This window comes from Haliotis rufescens, unplaced genomic scaffold (assembly GCF_023055435.1).
Source record: "Haliotis rufescens isolate VD_foot unplaced genomic scaffold, xgHalRufe1.0.p SCAF_8, whole genome shotgun sequence".
Lineage (NCBI taxonomy): Eukaryota > Metazoa > Mollusca > Gastropoda > Lepetellida > Haliotidae > Haliotis > Haliotis rufescens.
In genome coordinates this window covers 1,505,123-1,526,876 of record NW_025964372.1, presented here as the reverse complement: position 1 = coordinate 1,526,876, position 21,754 = coordinate 1,505,123, and the positions used below count along the sequence as shown (strand labels likewise).

The 21,754-nt window shown below is 43.2% G+C and overlaps 1 protein-coding gene across 2 annotated transcripts; it reads left to right on the top strand.

Annotated features, from left to right (window-relative positions):
- Positions 1 to 954: 954 nt before the first annotated feature.
- LOC124144654 (geranylgeranyl transferase type-2 subunit beta-like) lies at positions 955 to 21,738 on the top strand. 2 transcript variants are annotated; one of them, XM_048389054.1, is made up of 10 exons: positions 955 to 1,044; positions 5,666 to 5,773; positions 9,271 to 9,468; positions 9,562 to 9,667; positions 11,656 to 11,708; positions 13,267 to 13,377; positions 15,437 to 15,548; positions 17,832 to 17,920; positions 18,328 to 18,402; positions 19,766 to 21,738. In XM_048389054.1, the coding sequence occupies exons 1-10, from the start codon at positions 1,018 to 1,020 to the stop codon at positions 19,901 to 19,903; spliced, it is 1,017 nt and encodes a 338-aa protein (XP_048245011.1). In that variant the 5' UTR covers positions 955 to 1,017; the 3' UTR covers positions 19,904 to 21,738. The 2 variants fall into 2 exon arrangements, with proteins under 2 accessions (XP_048245011.1, XP_048245012.1); XM_048389055.1 differs by lacking the exon at positions 955 to 1,044 and adding an exon at positions 3,927 to 4,033.
- The last annotated feature ends 16 nt before the right edge of the window (positions 21,739 to 21,754 follow it).

Here is a 21,754-nt window from a genome sequence, read left to right as displayed (position 1 = left end):
CATGTTAGCAGAAGCCCTAACAAGTGTTGCTTGTTTGAATAGTATTTGTGTGATGCTAGCACCCTCCCATGACTGCCTATGCTGTCATAGTCATTGGTGCTGCTAATTTCTACCCCTGTGGTTCAACTGATCCATGGCCACTGGTCTGCTGCCATTTCCAGCAGCAGTCTAGGTCTACACCTTGTAGTAACTCCTATTATGTGTTAGTCTACTTATTGACTGAAATACTTTGAAACTTTAACAGACAATATCGTGTTTGAACCACTTGAATTCACTATTTAGGGCTGGGTTAAGTTCTTAATCGTAGAAAGATAAATATAAATTTGGTGCTGACACCAGATAGCCTAATACATGGAAACAGATTTATCCTGTTTCTCCATCAAAAACGATCGGCGCAAACCTTACCTTCGTCATCACGTCATATGAATCTAGATCTAAGCCTAAGCCTATCAACTTGGGCTATAAGTTAAAGGTTTGTTCACTGCTAACTATTGCTTTGTTTAGCTTCATTTCTGATCTCATCTAATCATCTTAAATTTCTAATAATTTCTGCCTGTCGCTAGACTATGTACTTTTAATATAATATACGATAAGGAACGTTTGTTATCCGTCTTTCAAATAAAACAAGCTGCAATCAGTGGCATCACCATCTTATCAGACTAATCACAGATTTATCTTCATGACATGAGATTATAAATGCTGGGTTATCACAATAAAACACTTACCACCACAGCAAATTGGTAGACAACGGTTTTTACGTTTCTTCTTCGGCATGGTAGCGACTGGAACAAATACTAGCGTTCACGCTGAAAAAACACGACTTGCCTTGGCTAGCGTTGTTCCCGCAGTAACAAATGACCTAGCACAGGGAGAGGTCATGTCGATATCAACCAATGAGATCCTTGCGTTTTGATCATGTGATATCTTCAGCGGTACTTTTAGACTTACCTCCCTTTTCTTGTCACAGGTCAATGCCACGTCATCTTGTTTCAGAAAAACGAAAAGTTCGGATATTCGATGATTCGTACCCTCAGCTCCCCCACGGTGAGGTTTGGTTGCTTATAATATCAGCCATTGGTTTGTCTTGTCTAAACTTTATTTACAGCAGGGACCATGAAATAGAAAATATGTCGTGGTGTAGCTGGAATGTTGCTGAGTGCCAGTAGAGCATCAAACAAACATCGTAGGATAAGTGAAGTATCGTCGGATCATACGTTTTCGGACGGCCATGTTTATCGCCATGAGGGCGGTCGGGTAGCCTAGTGGTTAAAGCGTTCGCTCGTCACACCGAAGACCCGGGTTCGATTCCCGACATGGGTACAATGTGTGAAGCCCATTTCTGGTGTCCCCCGCCGTGATATTGCTGGAATATTGCTAAAAGCGGCGTAAATGTTCAGACGAACGTCTGCCGGGACTAGACAAGCAAGTAATGTGTATAAATATGACAAGATGGTGATGGATAGTAACCTTCAATAGGCAAGGGGTAGCATAGTCCAACTCTTCCAATGTAGGCGGTAGCCCCAGATGGGGATTTTGTTACTGTGTTGAGTTGTTTCCCTTCGGGGCGGTCGGGTAGCCTTGTGGTTAAAGCGTTCGCTCGTCACGCTGAAGACCCGGGTCCGATTCCTGACATGGGTGCAATGTGTGAAGCCCATTTCTGGTGTCCCCCGCCGTGATATTGCTGGAATATTGCTAAAAGGGCGTAAAATCAAACTCACTCACTCACACACTCACTGTTTCCCTTCGTGTATACGGCGATTGGGCGTATAGGACTGATATCCATTTTAAGTTCGTCTGATAAAAATCCTTGGGATGTTGCGTTTATATGTAAAAGTGAAATTGTTAATGTAACCAATGAAGAAGTGTTTCATTTAGGGGTTATTAAAGTGAAAGACACGGACAGTAATTATTTAATTCCAATATACACATGTGTCTACGAATTAACTTCCGGTTTGTGTACGAACTCACTGTGAATTGTCTCTCCGAGTTGGGGGTGTCTACGAATTCACCGCATCCGATATGTCGATCAGCCAGATTACAGATTGAGTGAGTGAGTTTGACATAACTCCGCTTTAAGCAGTATTCCAGTTATATCACAGCGTGTCAGCTTGATGTGTGAGGAATGCCCGAAGTGATGCAGGTCTTAGACGTTTACCACGTTGATGAAACCTACGACCATGGGTATGGTGCTGACAAACCAAGAAACACAATCGGGAAGAATCGGGATTCGAACCCACACTCCTAGGTTTCTGGCGTGCCCGAGGGACGCAGCTCTGGGCAGCTAATTACGGCGCCTTGACTGGGCCACCCTGCCTCCGACTCATCAGAACCCAGATATCCATTCATCCACTCAGCACCCGGATCTAGGCATCTCTACGAACAGTTCAGGGAAGTACAGAGCCCTCTTCTCCTCCTCCGTCAATATACAGCCCATCACCTTCATAGGGGTAGGACGCTTGGAAATGAAGCGAAATGAAATTTTGTCAATTGCCAGCTGTTCCCTAAATGATGAAGAGTGGGATATTCCCATGGAGACAAGATATTTTTCAGCTGCAGCTGCAAAACTGGATATTTTCTTATTAAAAAATTGAACCTAAAATGAGCCTTAATATTTGTTTTCATAAAAACAAAACAACTTGCAACAATGTATTTTTTGTGGCAGTTAATATTTTTCACAACAATCTGACGCATTTTAATTTTTTTTTCAAGCATTTCCGAGGACAATATTTTCCCCCAATAAAATCCCAAATTGTAGCTATAATCCAGCAACATCACGGCGTGGGACACCCGAAAAGAGCTTCTACTATTGTACCCATGTGGGAATCGAACCCGGGCTTTCGAGGTAACGAGCGAACCCGAGAAGATCCGGGTTAGAATAGGTCACCAGCTTGCCGAAAGAGATGACTAACGGGATCGGGTGGTCAGGCTCGCTGACCTGGCTAATGCATGCCATCGTATCCCAATTACGTAGATAGATGCTCATGATGTCAGTCTCTGGATTGTCTGGTCCAGACTCGATTATTTACAGACCGCCGTCATGTAACTGAAATATTGCTGAGTGCGGCGTTAAACAACAAACAAACAAACAAACCATAGGGTCGTGTAACCTTTTCCAAACAAATCAGGACCACATTCGGGTTTAAATTGTAACAATTATATCATCCAAACAAAAGGCGGGGACGTTCTTTGCTTTGGCTACTGTAAAGCTAATTCATTGATTGGTGTGACTTGATTGAAGATGTTTCAGCTGCCCAGTAAAATAGGTGATTGTCAGTTAAGGATGTGCTTCACACTAACAGGTAACATTGACAGATATATCTATAACTGCATTAGCTGAACATACTGAGCATACTGACACTTTAAAATAATAATCTTGGATATTCAATAATAACACACCAGCGTTGTACAATAGAGAGTGACATTCAGACATATATACTGGATATATAGTAACACACCAGTATTGTAAAACGCACAGTTACTGGCATTCAAACATTTATCGGGCTTGTGCAAAAACATGCGAATCATTAAAAGGATAATTAAAACTGGGGCGTTGATTTGCTTGATGGAATTGTTGTTCAACAATCTACATTGAAGTTTCGCAACCTTTGGGAGGGGCATGAAAAAATAGACCAAATTTGTCACGACAAATTTCCCATTAAATTAGAATTAGATTAGTGGGAATTAGATTATAAGAGGCACTCTTGTCGTGGAGACCAACGTTTCCAATATTCTTTGATCGGCGTTCCAGATGTTAATATTTTCCCGTATTTACACATGGGCGATGTTTTAAGTTCATAAAGATGCTAGTAGTCTTCACGTTGTCCATATCATTGTTGGTTAATCATGCTATGGTAATAATGATTTAGTTTTAAAATGTTTGTTTTTGTTAGCGGTTGTAAACATACCGATCAAAGATACTTGCCTCCCTTGGAAAGGGAAAATTTACCTCCCCTGTCGATGAGTAAATTTACCGTTTATAGACAAAGGGTGGTTATTAAGAATAAACAGTCGCATTTTAACAACAGAAAATATGGTAAGTTAATCACCATGTTGCAATCAGAATAATTAGCAACAATTCTCAGAAGGAATACTTAATAGATTTGGAATAATAGCGATATCGCGTTTCATATTGTTCAGTTTTCGATCATTTCTGAGTATTATTAGAAGACAGATATCTTCTTTCGGTTGTGAGTTGCGGTATAACAACCCGATTACTAGTATCCATTACACATGAAGTACATATTACGATATGTTATATCTACCTTTAAACTCACACGCCGAATTTGATTCCTATGCTTGTGATTTCAGCTAAGAGTAAGACTCTGGGTGCGTGTAGATATTAACAGGGCCAGGTAAAAGAAGTAGTTGACAGAATGAAAAATGATCACTGCTGTCAATTTCGGCAATAGAAACTAACACTTTTAGTTCAATAGTCCTTTAATACAATGACAATATCCATGTGTTATGGGTTTTTGAACGCTTAAGAAATATTTGTTGTATTCTCACTAATCACATGAACAAATGTAAAACATCTCACTCACTTATAAACGACAACTTTATCTTAAAGACAAGCCATCATCCGAGTATTTACAATGTCAGTGTGACGCCACACCCCATAGTGCGAGTAATTGCGATAAACAGAGCCGTCTGAAAACGTATGATGTCGGAGAACATATAATAATGACATTACAGGTCTCAAAGTTGCGACTAAAACAGTCGCCAATGCACCCTAAATTTCAATTTGTCTACTGTCTAAAATTCAGAGGTAGCCAAATGGCTACATTGAAAAATATCTTGTGGTGACTAAATTCTATTGCTACACATATGTAGACACAAAAATAAACATGCCCGCTACTAATTGTACTCACAAATAATTACTCCTAAAGTCAACAATGAACCGAAATACATAAATATTACTATAATGAGTATTGGATTTTAGTTGTTGATTAATTGGATAAGCAAGGATATACCTATATAATATCATGTAATATAGTAACAAAAATTGCATCATTGTTCTTGTCACAAATAACACAACTCAGGTACAGTGTCCACTATTATACAATTCCAAGACTAGTGCTATGACTTTTACATGTAATAGTTATTTGATAAAAGATCATTTCAAATGCTTTTGGCTACCTACAATATTGGCTTGACTTCTTGATTTTACCACTGGCTACCTGGAATAAAATACTTGTAGCCATATGGCTACTTGGTAAAAATTTAAACTTTGAGGCCTGATAGTTATGAGAGAAAAAACCCAATATATGGCAAATTTCTGCCAGATATCTTGTCCTTACAATATCTCACGTCACCCCCATTTGATCAAAGCATATCCTATATATTAACTCCCCTCCATTTGATCTGGGGGGCACGGGTGGCCCAGTCATCTAAGGCGCCGCGACTCGCTGTGCAGAGTTGCGTCCCTTGGGCATGCCAGAAACCTATGATTGTGGGTTCGAATCCCGGTTCGCCCCAATTATGTTTCTAGGTTTGTCAGCACCATACCTGTGCTCGTGGGTTTCACCGAAGTGGTAAACGTCTGAGACCTGCATCACTTCGGGCTTTCCTCTCACATTAAGCTGACACGCTGTGATATAACTGGAATAATGTTAAAAGCGGTGTTAAACCCAACTCACTCACTCACTTACTCCATTTGATCTGACAGGGGACTCCCATCAAGGACGTGGCCATCCCGGACAACGCTCCCAAATCCCTGCTGCTTCAGAAACATGCAGATTACATTGCTGCATACGGGGCCAAGAAGGATGATTATGTAAGTTATCCACGTTCATGATGTTCAGACAAAATAGGACGTCCTACGTTTGTCCATCGCCCATGAATACAGAGACTGCTTTTTTACTATACTTATCAACTTTGGATAGGGATAATCAGATATGTCATTCTATTTAATAATAATAATAATAATAATAATGATAATAATAACAGACCATTTATATGGCACTGTATATCCATGCATGAACATGCTCTAAGCTCTTCAGACATTACTCTGAACAATGGATCAGTATGCACTCAACAATCATTCTCAGCTCCCTCGGGAGTATACAACCCATGCTGCCTGTGAGGTGCAAGAAGATAAACAGTCACATTACCATCTCATCCTACCGGGTACCCATTCACTGCTGAGGCACATTTCGAACAAAGTCAGTGCCAAAGGAGACAGGACATGTGCTACATGTGTTTCACTGTGGCGCGTGACCTAGGCGTGACCGAAGCCCTAGAAACTCAGGAGTCAAGCAACTGAACACGGTCAATCTCATTCAAATCAGACCTTAGTTCTCACTACCGCTAAACAAAGATCTGAGGACATCCCATTACGGGTTACGTCAGACCAACCTTGCGCGAACTTTGACTGACCAAAGGAATGACCAATCAGAAACCAGCTTTACGGCATAAATTTCAAATTGGCGACTACGCTTCGAAACATATACTTTGACAAATTCTCGATTACAAATTTGAAACCTGAACAAAAAAACCATTCTGGCATGACTAATAGATTGTCTAGAATGTAAGGATTCAGTCGTTAAACCCGTAACTATCTTTCGGAATACCCCATGTTAAAGTTTTCGAGATTGCATGATTAGAAATCACATTCCGACAGTCACTTTCATAATCTGGTAAGCGACGCACTGATTGGTCGGATGAAAGGTTGTTCTGACGTGACCCCTAATGGGATGTCTTGAGATCTTTGTTTAGCGGTAGCGAATACTAGGATCTGATTTTAATGAGATTGGAACACAGTCACCCATGTGACTGCTCTCCGAGACCAATGTAGCTGAACTTCACCTGATGTGTGACCTGTGCGCTGTGCAGAGTTGCGTCCCTTGGACACGCCAGAAACCTATGATTGTGGGTTCGAATCCCGGTTCGCCCCAATTATGTTTCTAGGTTTGTCAGCACCATACCCGTGCTCGTGGGTTTCACCGAAGTGGTAAACGTCTGAGACCTACATCACTTCAGGCTTTCCTCCCACATTAAGCTGACACGCCGCGATATAACTGGAATACTGTTAAAAGCGGCGTTAAACCCAACTCACTCACTCACTCACCTGATGTGTGACCTGTGCGCTGTGCACAGGACCACAAGCCACCAGTTAGATATACCCAGAGCTCCAGATAAGCTGCGTATCTGCGTAAAATACGCATCAGAAATGCAGAAATATGCAGTAAAAGAAAATCCAAGCGTATCAAATACGCAACGAACATTACAGATACACTATAAAAATATAACTTGTGTGTATCATCAAAATATTGTGAAATAACCCTGTGTATTCGATTAGCAAATTAGCAACTTATTTTGAAATTATAAACGGGCATTCCGTCAACCTTGCCAAACTCCACGGTGACAGTTACATCATGATCATTTGCCATCACACTTTCTTGTGGAAGTATCGTGGTATTTTTGAGTCCTACAAAGCTCTCGAACCCACACGACACCAGTTTGCAGGGACTAGATGATTAGTGTTTTTAAATATTTAACTTAAATACCCACATGTGTAAAAACTAGTGGGTAACAGAAATTTGAATACCCAGATAGAATTACTGATACCCAACGATTTTAAAATGCATGGGTAAAATACCCACAACACCAAAAGCTTATCTGGAGCTCTGATTAAGTGTGATGTTTCGAATGCTAAGCAGAGCACTGCGAAATATACAGGTAAAGCCAAACTTTCCTTCTTTCTTGGTTATATTTTGTGTAAATCCCTGGGCACAGTGGCTGATAAAAAAATAAATAAAGACATTTTCTTTTTTCAAGTAGTTTTGTGAGTGTGTTTCCATGTGTGTAATGAATACAGGTTGAAGTACTGTTCTAATATTCCTCACACAGAACTCTCGAGTTGGAGATAGTGGGCCTTAAATCAGATGCATCAATCATCGATGTGATGTTGGATAGATGAATGAAGCAATATGTGTGTGGTGCATGGGGTTATAAATAAGGGGGCGGTCGTGTAGCCTAGTGGTTAAAACGTTCGCTCGTCACGCCCAAGACCCGGGTTTGATTCCCGACATGGGTACAATGTGTGAAGCCCATTTCTGGTGTCCTCCGCTGTGATATTGCTGGAATATTGCTAAAAGCGGCGTAAAACCATACTCACTGACTATAAATAAGGTCTTGACTGTCACCTGTTGTAGTAGCAGTGCTCGATTTAAAAACTTGAAAAAACACTTCTGTTATCAATTATGTTGGTTTGAATGATTCAAGGGACCAAGTGTCAGGAGACATATGAGAATCAGTTTTGTGGATCAAGGAAAGATAAATATGTCTCTATCAAAGTAGAGCAGTATATTTTTGACCAACAAATGCAGTGACAGTCGAGGTCCAGCACGAGGGGAACGGAGGGCGCTCAGTTGCCTCACCAAACGGCAGTGTTCCTTGAGTGATGTGTTTGCATCATGTGTCATAGCCTTGCTGCGTCTCTTTGCATGTCTGAAGCACATGTAGCACACGTGATGTCTCCTTGGGCAAGTGACGTTTGAATGTGGCTCTGATCACGCAGCAGTGAATGGGTACCCGGTAGGATGAGAAGTGACGCTTACCTCCTTGCGCCTTACAGGCGGCTTGGGTTGTTTATCCTTTGAGTGAGTGAGTGAGTGAGTTGGGTTTTATGCCGCTTTTAACAGTATTCCAGTTATATCGCGGCGTGTCAGCTTAATGTGGGAGGAAAGCCCGAAGTGATGCAGGTCTTGGACGTTTACCACTTCGGTGAAACCCATGAGCGGTGCTGACAATCCTAGAAACATAATCGGGGCGAACTGTGATTCGAACCCACAATCATAGGTTTCTGGGTGCCCAAGGGACGCAACTCTGCACAGCGAATCGCGGCGTCTTAGACGACTGGGCCACCCGTGCCCCCCACTGATCCTTTGACTGGGGGAATAATACTACAGTGCTTCCATCATACACTTTGTATAGACTTATGCACTTAACAAGCAGATTCTTCTTCTTCTTCTTCTTCTTCTTCTAGAATAGGTCTTCAGCAACCCATACTTGCCGTAAAAGGCGACTATGCTTGTCGTAAGAGGCGACTAACAGGATTGGGTGGTCAGGCTCGCCTACTTGGTTGAAGCATGTCATTGATCCAAATTGCGTGGATCGATGCTCCTGATATCAATCACTGGATTGTCCAGACTCGATTATTTACAGACCGCAGTCATATAGCTGGAATATTGCTGAGTGCGGCGACCATTAAAAATAGACACGAATCACCACCATGTTGCATCACAAACCTCTGTCTTGCTTCTGTTTCAGGAATATATCATGACAGAGTACCTGCGTATGAACGGCATCTACTGGGGTCTGACGGCCATGTCTCTTGTTGGGCAGCTGGACCGAATGGAGAAACCGGAAGTTCTTGACTTTGTTAAACAGTGCCAGCATGAGTGTGGAGGAATCAGCTGCAGTGTTGGGCACGACCCTCATCTGCTGTGTACACTCAGTGCAATACAGGTAGGATGTGAGGACATTAGCTGTAGTGTTGGTAGTATGTTGATGTTGATGTTGTCTGATGTTGATGTTGTCTAATGGTGATGTTAATTGCAGATCCTCACTCTGTACGGGTCGCTGGACACGATCAACGCCGACCGAGTGGTGGCCTGGGTTCAGAGTCTGCAGCAGGAAGACGGCAGCTTCATCGGGGACAAGTGGGGTCAGTCAGTCTCTCCATCTTTGGGTGGGGGACAAGTGGGGTCAGTCAGTCTATCTTTGGGTCGGGGACAAGTGGGGTCAGTCAGTCTCTCCATCTTTGGGTGGGGGACAAGTGGGGTCAGTCAGTCTATCTTTGGGTCGGGGACAAGTGGGGTCAGTCAGTCTCTCCATCTTTGGGTGGGGGACAAGTGGGGTCAGTCAGTCTCTCCATCTTTGGGTGGGGGACAAGTGGGGTCAGTCAGTCTCTCCATCTTTGGGTGGGGGACAAGTGGGGTCAGTCAGTCTCTCCATCTTTGGGTGGGGGACAAGTGGGGTCAGTCAGTCTCTCCATCTTTGGGTCGGGGACAAGTGGGGTCAGTCAGTCTCCATCTTTGGGTCAGGGACAAGTGGGGTCAGTCAGTCTCTCCATCTTTGGGTCGGGGACAAGTGGGGTCAGTCAGTCTCTCCATCTTTGGGTCGGGGACAAGTGGGGTCAGTCAGTCTCTCCATCTTTGGGTCGGGGACAAGTGGGGTCAGTCAGTCTCCATCTTTGGGTCGGGGACAAGTGGGGTCAGTCAGTCTCTCCATTTTTGGGTCGGGGACAAGTGGGGTCAGTCAGTCTCTCCATCTTTGGGTCGGGGACAGAAATGTGGAAAAAATCGTAATTTGACTTTATGGAATCACACTTTAAAAAATTTAACATTCCTGTCACAGAAATGAAAACAGAGAATTTGAATTCCTTTTTTTTCAACTTACAAATCCTATTTTTACACACAAGCTTGTAATTTAATTTTTGAGTATTGACACTTTAATTATCTAATGCAAATATGTCGGAATAATTCAGCTGACCTCCTGATGCTTGTGGTTCTATATTGTATGAGTGAATACCACATTTCCGTCACTACAGTGTGCATACAAGCATAATGGGAACCTCCTTGTTTGGGATGCTCTGTTTTGGAAAAAAAGAGATCTTTTGAGTATTATTTGCATTAAAAAGCTACATCAAATTGCTTCAGGTCAACAAATAGGAGATAACAAACTTTGTCAATGAAAATGTGAAATTTGTGATAAAACATCACTAGACATGAATAGAAGATGTATATTTCCTCTGTGGTCGAGTGGATAGAGCATCTGCCTGGAAAGTGATAGGTCAGTGGTTTGATCGCAAGTTGCGACATACCTGAAGATGTTTAAAGATGAAACTGCCTGGTGTTCGGCATTAAGCATCTTCCCGAGGCAAGAGAGTTAACTGACTTTAAAAGTCCAGCTTCCACCCTTCCTGAACTAGGCTGGAATTCCTGGGCTTGATCGTAGCGCCACCAATGGCTATTACGAGTTATGTCCTTTCCATGCCTCTCCTATTGACCAATCAGATCCAACCTCTCTTATCACTTGCATTTGCTTCAAACAAAACGGTGGCGCCAAGTCAAGACGATCTGATTGATAATCAAGATCTATATTGTGATAAAACGAGACTTACATCGCGAAGTGCATCAAATCACGTGAGCACCTTGATTAAAAGCATGAAAAGCTTCAGAAAATATCTGTTGACAACTAGTTAGCGGTGCACATGCTTTATAAATCCTGCAGTCGACCGAAATTTTCATGACACTTTACGAACCGGATTTCGATTTCGGTGCAAGATTTTGATTGGACTATGCATAGACTCGTTAGTCCAGCCTAAATGTAACTCCATAATACCAGCCTAGTTCGGCAAGGGTGGAAACTGGACTTTTATAGTCAGATAACTCTCTTGCCTCGGGAAGATGGGCATTAAGGGGACAAAACAAGGGCTGGTGGTCTAGGAGTCAGTGTACTGTGTCTGAGTGGGGTATTCATGTTAAACTGCAGCGTGGTATCGCAGCATGGCATTTGTCTAGTACAAACCGACAGACGGACTGACAGGAGAGACAGACGTACGAGACAGACAGACACACCATGTAAGCACAACAGTCTTCAAATTACATCCTATTTCCCCTCATCTCCTTCAATGTTCCACTTGTATTGCAGGTGAAGTTGACACCAGATTCTCCTTCTGTGCTGTGGCCTGCCTGTCACTGCTGGTATGTACGAGAGATGGGAGATGGAGAGGAGCCTCGATTACCCAAGCTTCGATTACCTGAGGCTCGATTATCTCCCTTCTGGACTATTCTCAACCATAATTTCATTCCGAACCCGATTGGCACCAATCTCATTTAATCTCATTCTCGCTGCCGCTAAACAAAGATCTGAGGACATCCCATTACGGGTCACGTCAGACCGACCTTTCGCGAACTCTGACCGACCAATGGAATTACTGACAAGAAGTTGATATTAGCCAATCAGAAGGCAGCTTTCTCGTGCTTTATGGCACTAATTTCAAATTGGCGACTACACTTCGAAACATATTTTGACAAATTCTTGCTTAAAAATTTGAAACCTGAACAAAAGAACATTCTCAAATGGCTAATAGATGGTCTAGATTGTATAGATTCAGTCGTTAAGCCCGTAACTATTGTTTGGAATACCCCGTTTTAAAGTTTTCGAGGCTGTATGATTAGAAATCACATTCCGACTGTCACTTTCATGATCTGGTAAGCGACGCTCTGATTGGTCGGATGAAAGGTCGTTCTGACGTGAACCCTAATGGGATGTCCTCAGATCTTTGTTTAGCGGTAGCGAGAACTAAGATCTGATTTTAATGAGATTGGATTGGCACACCACTAAAAACAACCATCTAGTCAATTCAATTCAATTCAATTCCATGTTTAATGAAAGGCCATTGGCCCATATACAAACGAGTGAGTGAATATGGTTTTACGCTGCTCTTAGCAATATTCCAGCAACATCACGGCAGGGACACCAGAAATGGGCTTCACACATTGTACCCATGTCGGGAATCGAACACAGGTCTTCCAGGGTGACGAGGAACACTTTTACCACTTGGCTACCCGACCGCCCCCCATATACAAATGAGTTACCTGCACACACAGTAATATTGACAAATATTGTAGTATTCCGAGTATCAAGACAACAACAGCTGACGTAACGTAATGCATGATGAATGTATCTTGCAGTTGGATGCTGTACATTTTGTTAGACAGCAGACATACAAGTTATTAACTTGAATCCTAATGTGCCATGGACCCGTGAAGATTCCGGGGTAGAATAGGTCTTCAGCAACCCATGCTTGCCGTAAAAGGCGACTATGCTTGTCGTAAAAGGCGACTAACGGGATCGGGTGGTCAGGCTCGCTGACTTGGTTGGTGCATGTCATCGATCCCAATTGCGTGGATCGATGCTCATGATATCAATCACCGGATTGTCTGGTCCAGACTCGATTATTTACAGACCACCGTCATATAGCTGTAATATTGCTGAGTGCAGCGTTAAACAACAAACCAACCAACCTAATGTGCCATGGGTGTTACAAGGCAGTACTTGTAAGTTTTTCCATTCTCAGCCAGTTATTAACCTGATAAATTAATTCTGACTTCTTCTTTCATATTCTTTACAAACCTCTTCTTATGACATTTGTATTCAAGTTCTTCAAATAATCCAGATCATACAGGTCTGCTACAGATCCTACAGACTCAATTTAATTATTTTTGCCCAGGATGTTGTCAGTATGTTTATTTCCAGGGCAAGCTGAACGCCATCAATGTTGACAAGGCTGTTGACTTTGTGTTGTCCTGCATGAACTTTGACGGAGGGTTCGGGTGTCGGCCGGGAAGTGAGTCACACTCAGGGCAGGTCAGCTGATTCATTTATTGACGATTGCGATTGATGGCGATGGATGATTAATTTTATTTAAAAAGTTTACGTTATGGGGAATTCTTAGAGACTAAACAACTTGAAAGAAATTTAGATGGTAATAGCTCAAACTTTCAAAAGTTAATAAACATTTGCTTATACTGTACTAAGCATTTGCTGCATGGGGATGAGCCATGTTCAGCACGGAGATGAGCGGTGTTCAGCACAGGGATGAGCGGTGTTCAGCATGGGGATGAGCAGTGTTCAGCATGGGGATGAGCGGTGTTCAGCACGGGGATGAGCGGTGTTCAGCATGGGGATTAGCAGTGTTCAGCACGGGGATTGGTGGTGTTCAGCACGGGGATGAGCGGTGTTCAGCACGGGGATGAGCGGTGTTCAGCACGGGGATGAGCGGTGTTCAGCACGGGGATGAGCGGTATTCAGCACGGGGATGAGCGGTGTTCAGCATGGGGATGAGCGGTGTTCAGCATGGGGATTGGCGGTGTTCAGCATGGGGATTGGCGGTGTTCAGCATGGGGATGAGCGGTGTTCAGCATGAGGATGAGCGGTGTTCAGCATGGGGATGAGCGGTGTTCAGCACAGGGATTGGCGGTGTTCAGCACGGGGATGAGCGGTGTTCAGCACAGGGATTGGCGGTGTTCAGCATGGGGATGAGCGGTGTTCAGCATGGGGATGAGCGGTGTTTAGTATGGGATGAGCCGTGTTCAGTATGGGATGAGCGGTGTTCAGTATGGGATAAGCGGTGTTCAGCATGGGGATGAGCAGTGTTCAGCACGGGGATGAACAGTGTTCAGCATTTATCCTAAGATTAAGTGGGCAACAGGGAAAATATTAGGGCTGGGATGATACCCGAACTGTGCGATCAGATACGTATCATGATACCTTACTCAAGATCCGATATGTATCATGATACCTTACTCACGATCCGATATGTATCATGATACCTTACTCACGATCCGATATGTATCATGATACCTTACTCACGATCCGATATGTATCACGATACCTTACTCACGATCCGATATGTATCACGATACTTCCATGCGCTCTTATCTGTGGTACGTAAGCCATCTTTTTCATAGAGAGGATGGCACACTGAAGATTTACAGTTGGCAGTGTGAAGTATCGCACCACAATTGAAAATATGTATGTTTTCGCTATTAACTTGCACTACTGTTTCGTGTTCAGTGGAACAGTTATTATAACAAACATTTAAGGTCAGAATTGATATTTTGTACTCAGTGTGCGACTGTGATCGATACTTGTATCGAGAAGTAAAAAATCCCGATCCATCGATGCACTAGTAACTACATGTATGGGATAGAAATTAGCACTGTTGATGAAGGGATGTTGCCAGTGTAGTTCAGAGTAAAAACATTGTCAGCATGCGTGTGTATATTACTATTGCATGGACTACGATGTGAGGCAATTATTGGACATAATTGTCGAGTGTCCACTCGACCACCTTCTACACCAATCTGTAAGTAATCCTTATAAGCTCCTTACTTAGCTAAATAATTTACAGTATTTTTGTGTGTATATTACAGATTTTTAAAAAAACCCACAGCAGTGTAGAGAGGGTGTATAGTTGCCCGGTGACGATTATTTATAAGTTTCAATGATGTTTCATCTTTTCTACATCAAATGTAACTTGTGTAAGGTTTTGTAATCACCCCTTTTGTCAATTTTGTCACCAGAGCACTTATTAGGGCAAGTACAGCATTTGTTGTCAAAGTTCCATCAGAATTGGCATTTATAAGGCATTGTTCGGGGATGGATATTAAACTGAGTATGGGCAATTAATCAAGCATTTACAGTAACTTTTTAATAGCCCACGACTGACTTCTTTGCAGGTTTTTTTGTGTAACATATTAAACCACAGCTGTATTGACCAATACTAACAAACACTTTTCTAGTATCAGCCAAATAGTATCACATGGACACTAAGGTTGTCTGGACCTACAGATGCTGATAGTTCCAAGGAGTTAAAAGGCTTCCTGTACATGATACTGATGGAAGGGAGATAACTGTGTTTCAGATCTACTGCTGTGTGGGGATGTTGGCGATTACGGGGCGACTCCATCACATCAACGCCGACCTGCTGGGGTGGTGGCTGTGTGAGCGGCAGCTGCCCTCTGGAGGTCTCAATGGTGAGAGGACGACATTACACTGTCACACTTGATCACGTGATTGCTAACAATGCACAGCTATTCTCCTCTGAACCAGTGTTTTCCTCAAACAGGTCCAAGTATCAGACAAGATAGACACAATTTTATGGATAACAACTTCTTTAATACTGTGAAAAGCGGCGTTTTGGTATAGATCCTTATACCATTGTCAAGCAAGACTGAATGAGGGACATGGTACAGAATATATATAGTAGGTGGAGGATTAACAGTAGAGGATTAACAGTAACAACAATTGCATACATGAGTGGGATAACATAGGTAGGTGTTGGCAACAAAGGGATGATGCTGTCACAACACGATGGACAGAGAACACATAGGTGGAAGCCAATAGGGGCATGAAGCCAATAAACAGGATAAGTTTATATAGGTGTAGTGATTATTGTTTGATGAGTTCATAGTAGGCGGATGGGATGAAATAGCCTTGATCTCTGTTGATTGATGGCTTGTGGCGGCGAATGTGGACTGCTTCTGTTAGTTTTCTTTTTGTGAAATCATGGAGGTTGTTGGTGAGGATTTGGACGTTGTCCCAGTTGATGATGTGATTGGGACAGTTGCTGATATGGTCCGAGATGGCTGGTCCAAGTGTCCCTGTATCATGCTTTGCTGATGCACCCCATACCTGTTACATTTCTTCATGACAAACAAAACTTGGCAGATACAAGCCAGACACCTTCCTATGTACAGGTCCTACCCATGAAGATCCGGGGTAGAATAGGTCTTCAGCAACCCATGCTTGTCTACCCATGAAGATCCGGGGTAGAATAGGTCTTCAGCAGCCCATGCTTGTCTCCCCATGAAGATCCGGGGTAGAATAGATCTTCAGAAGCCCATGCTTGTCTCCCCGTGAAGATCCGGGGTAGAATAGGTCTTCAGCAGCCCATGCTTGTCTCCCCGTGAAGATCCGGGGTAGAATAGGTCTTCAGCAACCCATGCTTGTCTCCCCGTGAAGATCCGGGGTAGAATAGGTCTTCAGCAACCCATGCTTGTCTCCCCGTGAAGATCCGGGGTAGAATAGGTCTTCAGCAGCCCATGCTTGTCTCCCCGTGAAGATCCGGGGTAGAATAGGTCTTCAGCAGCCCATGCTTGTCTCCCCGTGAAGATCCGGGGTAGAATAGGTCTTCAGCAGCCCATGCTTGTCTCCCCGTGAAGATCCGGGGTAGAATAGATCTTCAGCAGCCCATGCTTGTCTCCCCGTGAAGATCCGGGGTAGAATAGGTCTTCAGCAGCCCATGCTTGTCTCCCCGTGAAGATCCGGGGTAGAATAGGTCTTCAGCAGCCCATGCTTGTCTCCCCGTGAAGATCCGGGGTAGAATAGGTCTTCAGCAGCCCATGCTTGTCTCCCCATGAAGATCCGGGGTAGAATAGATCTTCAGCAGCCCATGCTTGTCTCCCCGTGAAGATCCGGGGAAGTATAGGTCTTCAGCAGCCCATGCTTGTCTCCCCGTGAAGATCCGGGGTAGAATAGGTCTTCAGCAACCCTTGCTAGCCGTAACAGGCGACTATGCTTGTTGTAAGAGGCGACTAACAGGATCGGGTGGTCAGGCTCGCTGACTTGGTTGATGCATGTCATTGTATCTCAGTTGTGTAGATAGATGCTCATGATGTCAGTCACTGGATTGTCTGATACAGACTTGATTTTGTACAGACCGCCATCATATAGCGGGAATATTGCTAAGTGCAACATACCCTGGTGTGTATCAGCTACACCTGATTGTTGATCTGTTTGACGTATCACTACAAAAAGGGAATCATGTCTACAGTCAATGATATGTCGATGCGTGATGTGTCTCCTGGAATAGCGACAGATGTGTCAACACATATTACATGTATTATCAATTAACATCAACATTGTAACAATCAATCATTACTTGTAATAAATGATCTACAATGCAGCATTCATTGTCATGCGAAGTACTCAGTGATGGAAAGGCTTTCGGAGAAGGTCCCCCTCTAACAGACATAGATTTGACATGATAAGGGAGTGTGGTATTTCTCCAGTAGGCATAGGGTAAAAATAATATATCGTTAAAGGGATATGGGAAGACAAACACTTGTTTATTGTAAATGTAGGGATTGTGTATGCGTTAGTGAAGTGCATAATTCTGATTCGCTTTATAGACGGGTATATAAATTAGCATCAAGCTGGAAGGCTTTTAGGGGGGGCGCTTTATAGGTGGGGTCATTATAGACGGCGGTATATGGTAGTCTGTCCACTGATGTGAAAGTCTTTCTCTCTTCATCCAGGCCGGCCAGAGAAGCTTCCAGATGTCTGCTATTCCTGGTGGGTGCTGGCATCTCTCAAGATCATCGGGAAACTGAACTGGATCGACAAGGTAACAATAGTAAAGAGAGCTGTAGCATGTGAAGACCTGTAAAGATCCGGGATAGAATAGGTCTTCAGCAACCCATGCTTGCCGTAAAAAGCGACTATGATTGTCGTAAGAGGCGATTAACAGGATTGGGTGGTCAGGCTCCCTGACTTGGTTGATGCATGTCATCGTATCCCAGTTGTGTGGATCGATGTCCATGATGTTAATCACTGGAGTGTCTGGTCCAGATTCGATTATTTACAGACCATCATAATATAGCTGGAATATTGCTGAGTGTGGCGTTAAACAACAAACAAACAAACATAGAAACTTTTGATTATACTTATGTAATCCTAATCTGACACACAGTGATTTAACTGAAATACTGTTCAAAGCCATACTCGCTCCCTCACTGACTGTTTACATTGCAGGACAAGTTGATTCAGTTTATCCTGGCGTGCCAGGACGAGGAGACGGGAGGCTTCGCTGACCGCCCCGGAGACATGGTGGGTATCTCCATACTCTGGCGCCAGCAGGGCAGTGTTTCCAACCTCACACCGCCAGTTATAAACTTGGAAATGTCAATGAAGCTAAACTTTGTACAGATGATCCAAGCAATATTGTTTCTTAAAAGAGCTCTCAGAACTGCACACTGCTTTAAAAATCACTGCCATGTGAATAAATTGTCCTTTTTGACCATTGCCTAACCTTTTCTACATGTAAAATTATGAAATTTGATATACAGTAAGCATATGCTGCACTTATAATACATTTTGGAGCATAGTTATCTTTTCCACTGCTATGACCTCTGACCTTTGAACCCTCTTGTTATTCCCCCGGGATCTGGTCTGTCCGTCCGCCTGTCCGTCCATCTGTCTGTCTGTCTGTATTTTATTTTGTTTCTGGAGCATAACTTGAAAATCGTGAATGTCTTTACATCCAAACTTGGTACTTGTATAAACAGAGGCTGAAGTGGTGCCATTTGCTTTTGTGGGCGCTGGGGGATTTGTCATCTTCTCCTTACTCTTGTTTCATTGAGCTTAAACTTTGTGTGTGATCCGATCTCGGAAAATAGTTCACCACACATGACAGCTGTACAGCTGTAAGTGTCATTATAGGGACAGGACATGTATTGTAGGAGTCTTAGGCCTGTATGATATTACAAGGGTAATGCTATATTTCAGGGCATTATCATTTGCAGAAGCCTGAGGTCTTCCGGTAACTGCCCAACGAAGGAGGGCAGTTGAAAAGACTGAGGGCTTCTGCAAATGATAATGCCCTGAAAAATAGTGCTACCATTATTATAGCTAAAATGGATAGAATTTGTTATCAAATAAAAATAAACAATATCGGTTTTGAAACATTTACTGCAATCAACACACAAAGAATGTCACTGACCCACTTTTACAAATATGGAAACGTCATAGAACAAACCAGATGATGTCACTATTGAACATCAATATGACGTCACCTACCAATGGGCGTGATAATGGCCCGTCGTCAAGCAATATTAGGGCATTATCAAGTTATGATAATTCAATCCATTTTAGCTATAGATGCTGACACAAACACCACCCAACCCCATTTTTATACAACATTTATTCTTGATCCCCCTGTCAATGCACATCATCTCTGAACCTCACTGGGGCGGTCGGGTAGCCCAGTGGTTAAAGTGTTTGCTTGTCACGCCGAAGACCCGGGTTCGATTCCCGACATGGGTACAATGTGTGAAGCCAGTTTCTGGTGTCCCCCGCCGTGATATTGCTGGAATATTGCTAAAAGCGGCGTAACACCATACTCACTCACTCTGAACCTCACTGTTCTTGATCTAGAATGTCCTCCCGGTTGATCTCTGGTGTTTGGTTTCAGGTGGACCCCTTCCACACGCTCTTCGGGGTCGCGGGATTGTCCCTCATGGGGGAGACAACGATCTGCCCGGTCAATCCGGTCTTCTGTATGCCGGAGGAAACAGTCAGGAAGCTTGGGATCCAGCTGGACCTGTTATGATGCTCGCATTCCTCGTCTCACAAACATGTTCATTACCGACCTTGTTCCACAACACGGTCGCTGCGACAAGTGGCAGAAATATGTGAACATTGATTCTCAGTCGTAGCACTATCATCATGGAAATGGGACCAGCGCCCTGTTCCACAAAGTGACCTTAGTGCTACCAATTGTCGTAAGCCTGTGTTAAAGTAGGGGAGTTACGATGACCTTAACACTACCAATTGTCATAAGTCTGTGTTAAAGTAGGGGAGTTACGATGACCTTAGCACTACCAATTGTCGTAAGTCTGTGTTAAAGTAGGGGAGTTACGATGACCTTAGCACTACCAATTGTCGTAAGTCTATGTTAAAGTAGGGGAGTTACGATGACCTTAGCACTACCAATTGTCGTAAGTCTGTGTTAAAGTAGTGGAGTTACGATGACCTTAGCACTACCAATTGTCATAAGTCTGTGTTAAAGTAGGGGAGTTACGATTACCTTAGCACTACCAATTGTCGTAAGTCTGTGTTAAAGTAGGGGAGTTACGATGACCTTAACACTACCAATTGTCATAAGTCTGTGTTAAAGTAGGGGAGTTTCGATGACCTTAGCACTACCAATTGTCGTAAGTCTGTGTTAAAGTAGGGGAGTTACGATGACCTAAGCACTACCAATTGTCGTAAGTCTGTGTTAAAGTAGGGGAGTTACGATGACCTTAACACTACCAATTGTCATAAGTCTGTGTTAAAGTAGGGGAGTTACGATGACCTTAGCACTACCAATTGTCGTAAGTCTGTGTTAAAGTAGGGGAGTTACGATGACCTTAACACTACCAATTGTCATAAGTCTGTGTTAAAGTAGGGGAGTTACGATGACCTTAGCACTACCAATTGTCGTAAGTCTGTGTTAAAGTAGGGGAGTTACGATGACCTAAGCGCTGCCAATTGTCATAAGTCTGTGTTAAAGTAGGGGACTTACGATGACCTTAGCACTACCAATTGTCGTAAGTCTGTGTTAAAGTAGTGGAGTTACGATGACCTTAGCACTACCAATTGTCATAAGTCTGTGTTAAAGTAGGGGACTTACGATGACCTTAGCACTACCAATTGTCATAAGTCTGTGTTAAAGTAGGGGAGTTACGATGACCTTAACACTACCAATTGTCATAAGTCTGTGTTAAAGTAGGGGAGTTTCGATGACCTTAGCACTACCAATTGTCGTAAGTCTGTGTTAAAGTAGGGGAGTTACGATGACCTTAGCACTACCAATTGTCGTAAGTCTATGTTAAAGTAGGGGAGTTACGATGACCTTAGCACTACCAATTGTCGTAAGTCTGTGTTAAAGTAGTGGAGTTACGATGACCTTAGCACTACCAATTGTCATAAGTCTGTGTTAAAGTAGGGGAGTTACGATTACCTTAGCACTACCAATTGTCGTAAGTCTGTGTTAAAGTAGGGGAGTTTCGATGACCTTAGCACTACCAATTGTCGTAAGTCTGTGTTAAAGTAGGGGAGTTACGATGACCTAAACACTACCAATTGTCGTAAGTCTGTGTTAAAGTAGGGGAGTTACGATGACCTAAGCACTACCAATTGTCGTAAGCCTGTGTTAAAGTAGGGGAGTTACGATGACCTAAGCACTACCAATTGTCGTAAGTCTGTGTTAAAGTAGGGGAGTTACGATGACCTTAGCACTACCAATTGTCATAAGTCTGTGTTAAAGTAGGGGAGTTACGATGACCTTAGCACTACCAATTGTTGTAAGTCTGTGTTAAAGTAGGGGACTTACGATGACCTTAACACTACCAATTGTCGTAAGTCTGTGTTAAAGTAGGGGAGTTACGATGACCTTAGCACTACCAATTGTCGTAAG

Bases quoted from the DNA above. Each gene is read 5' to 3' on its own strand.
- LOC124144654 (XM_048389054.1), top strand. From the start codon at position 1,018: ATGATTCGTACCCTCAGCTCCCCCACG. The intron at 9,668-11,655 runs GTCAGTCAGTCT...CTTGTATTGCAG, and splicing joins CTTCATCGGGGACAAGTGGG to GTGAAGTTGACACCAGATTC. The intron at 18,403-19,765 runs GTGGGTATCTCC...GTTTGGTTTCAG, and splicing joins CTGACCGCCCCGGAGACATG to GTGGACCCCTTCCACACGCT.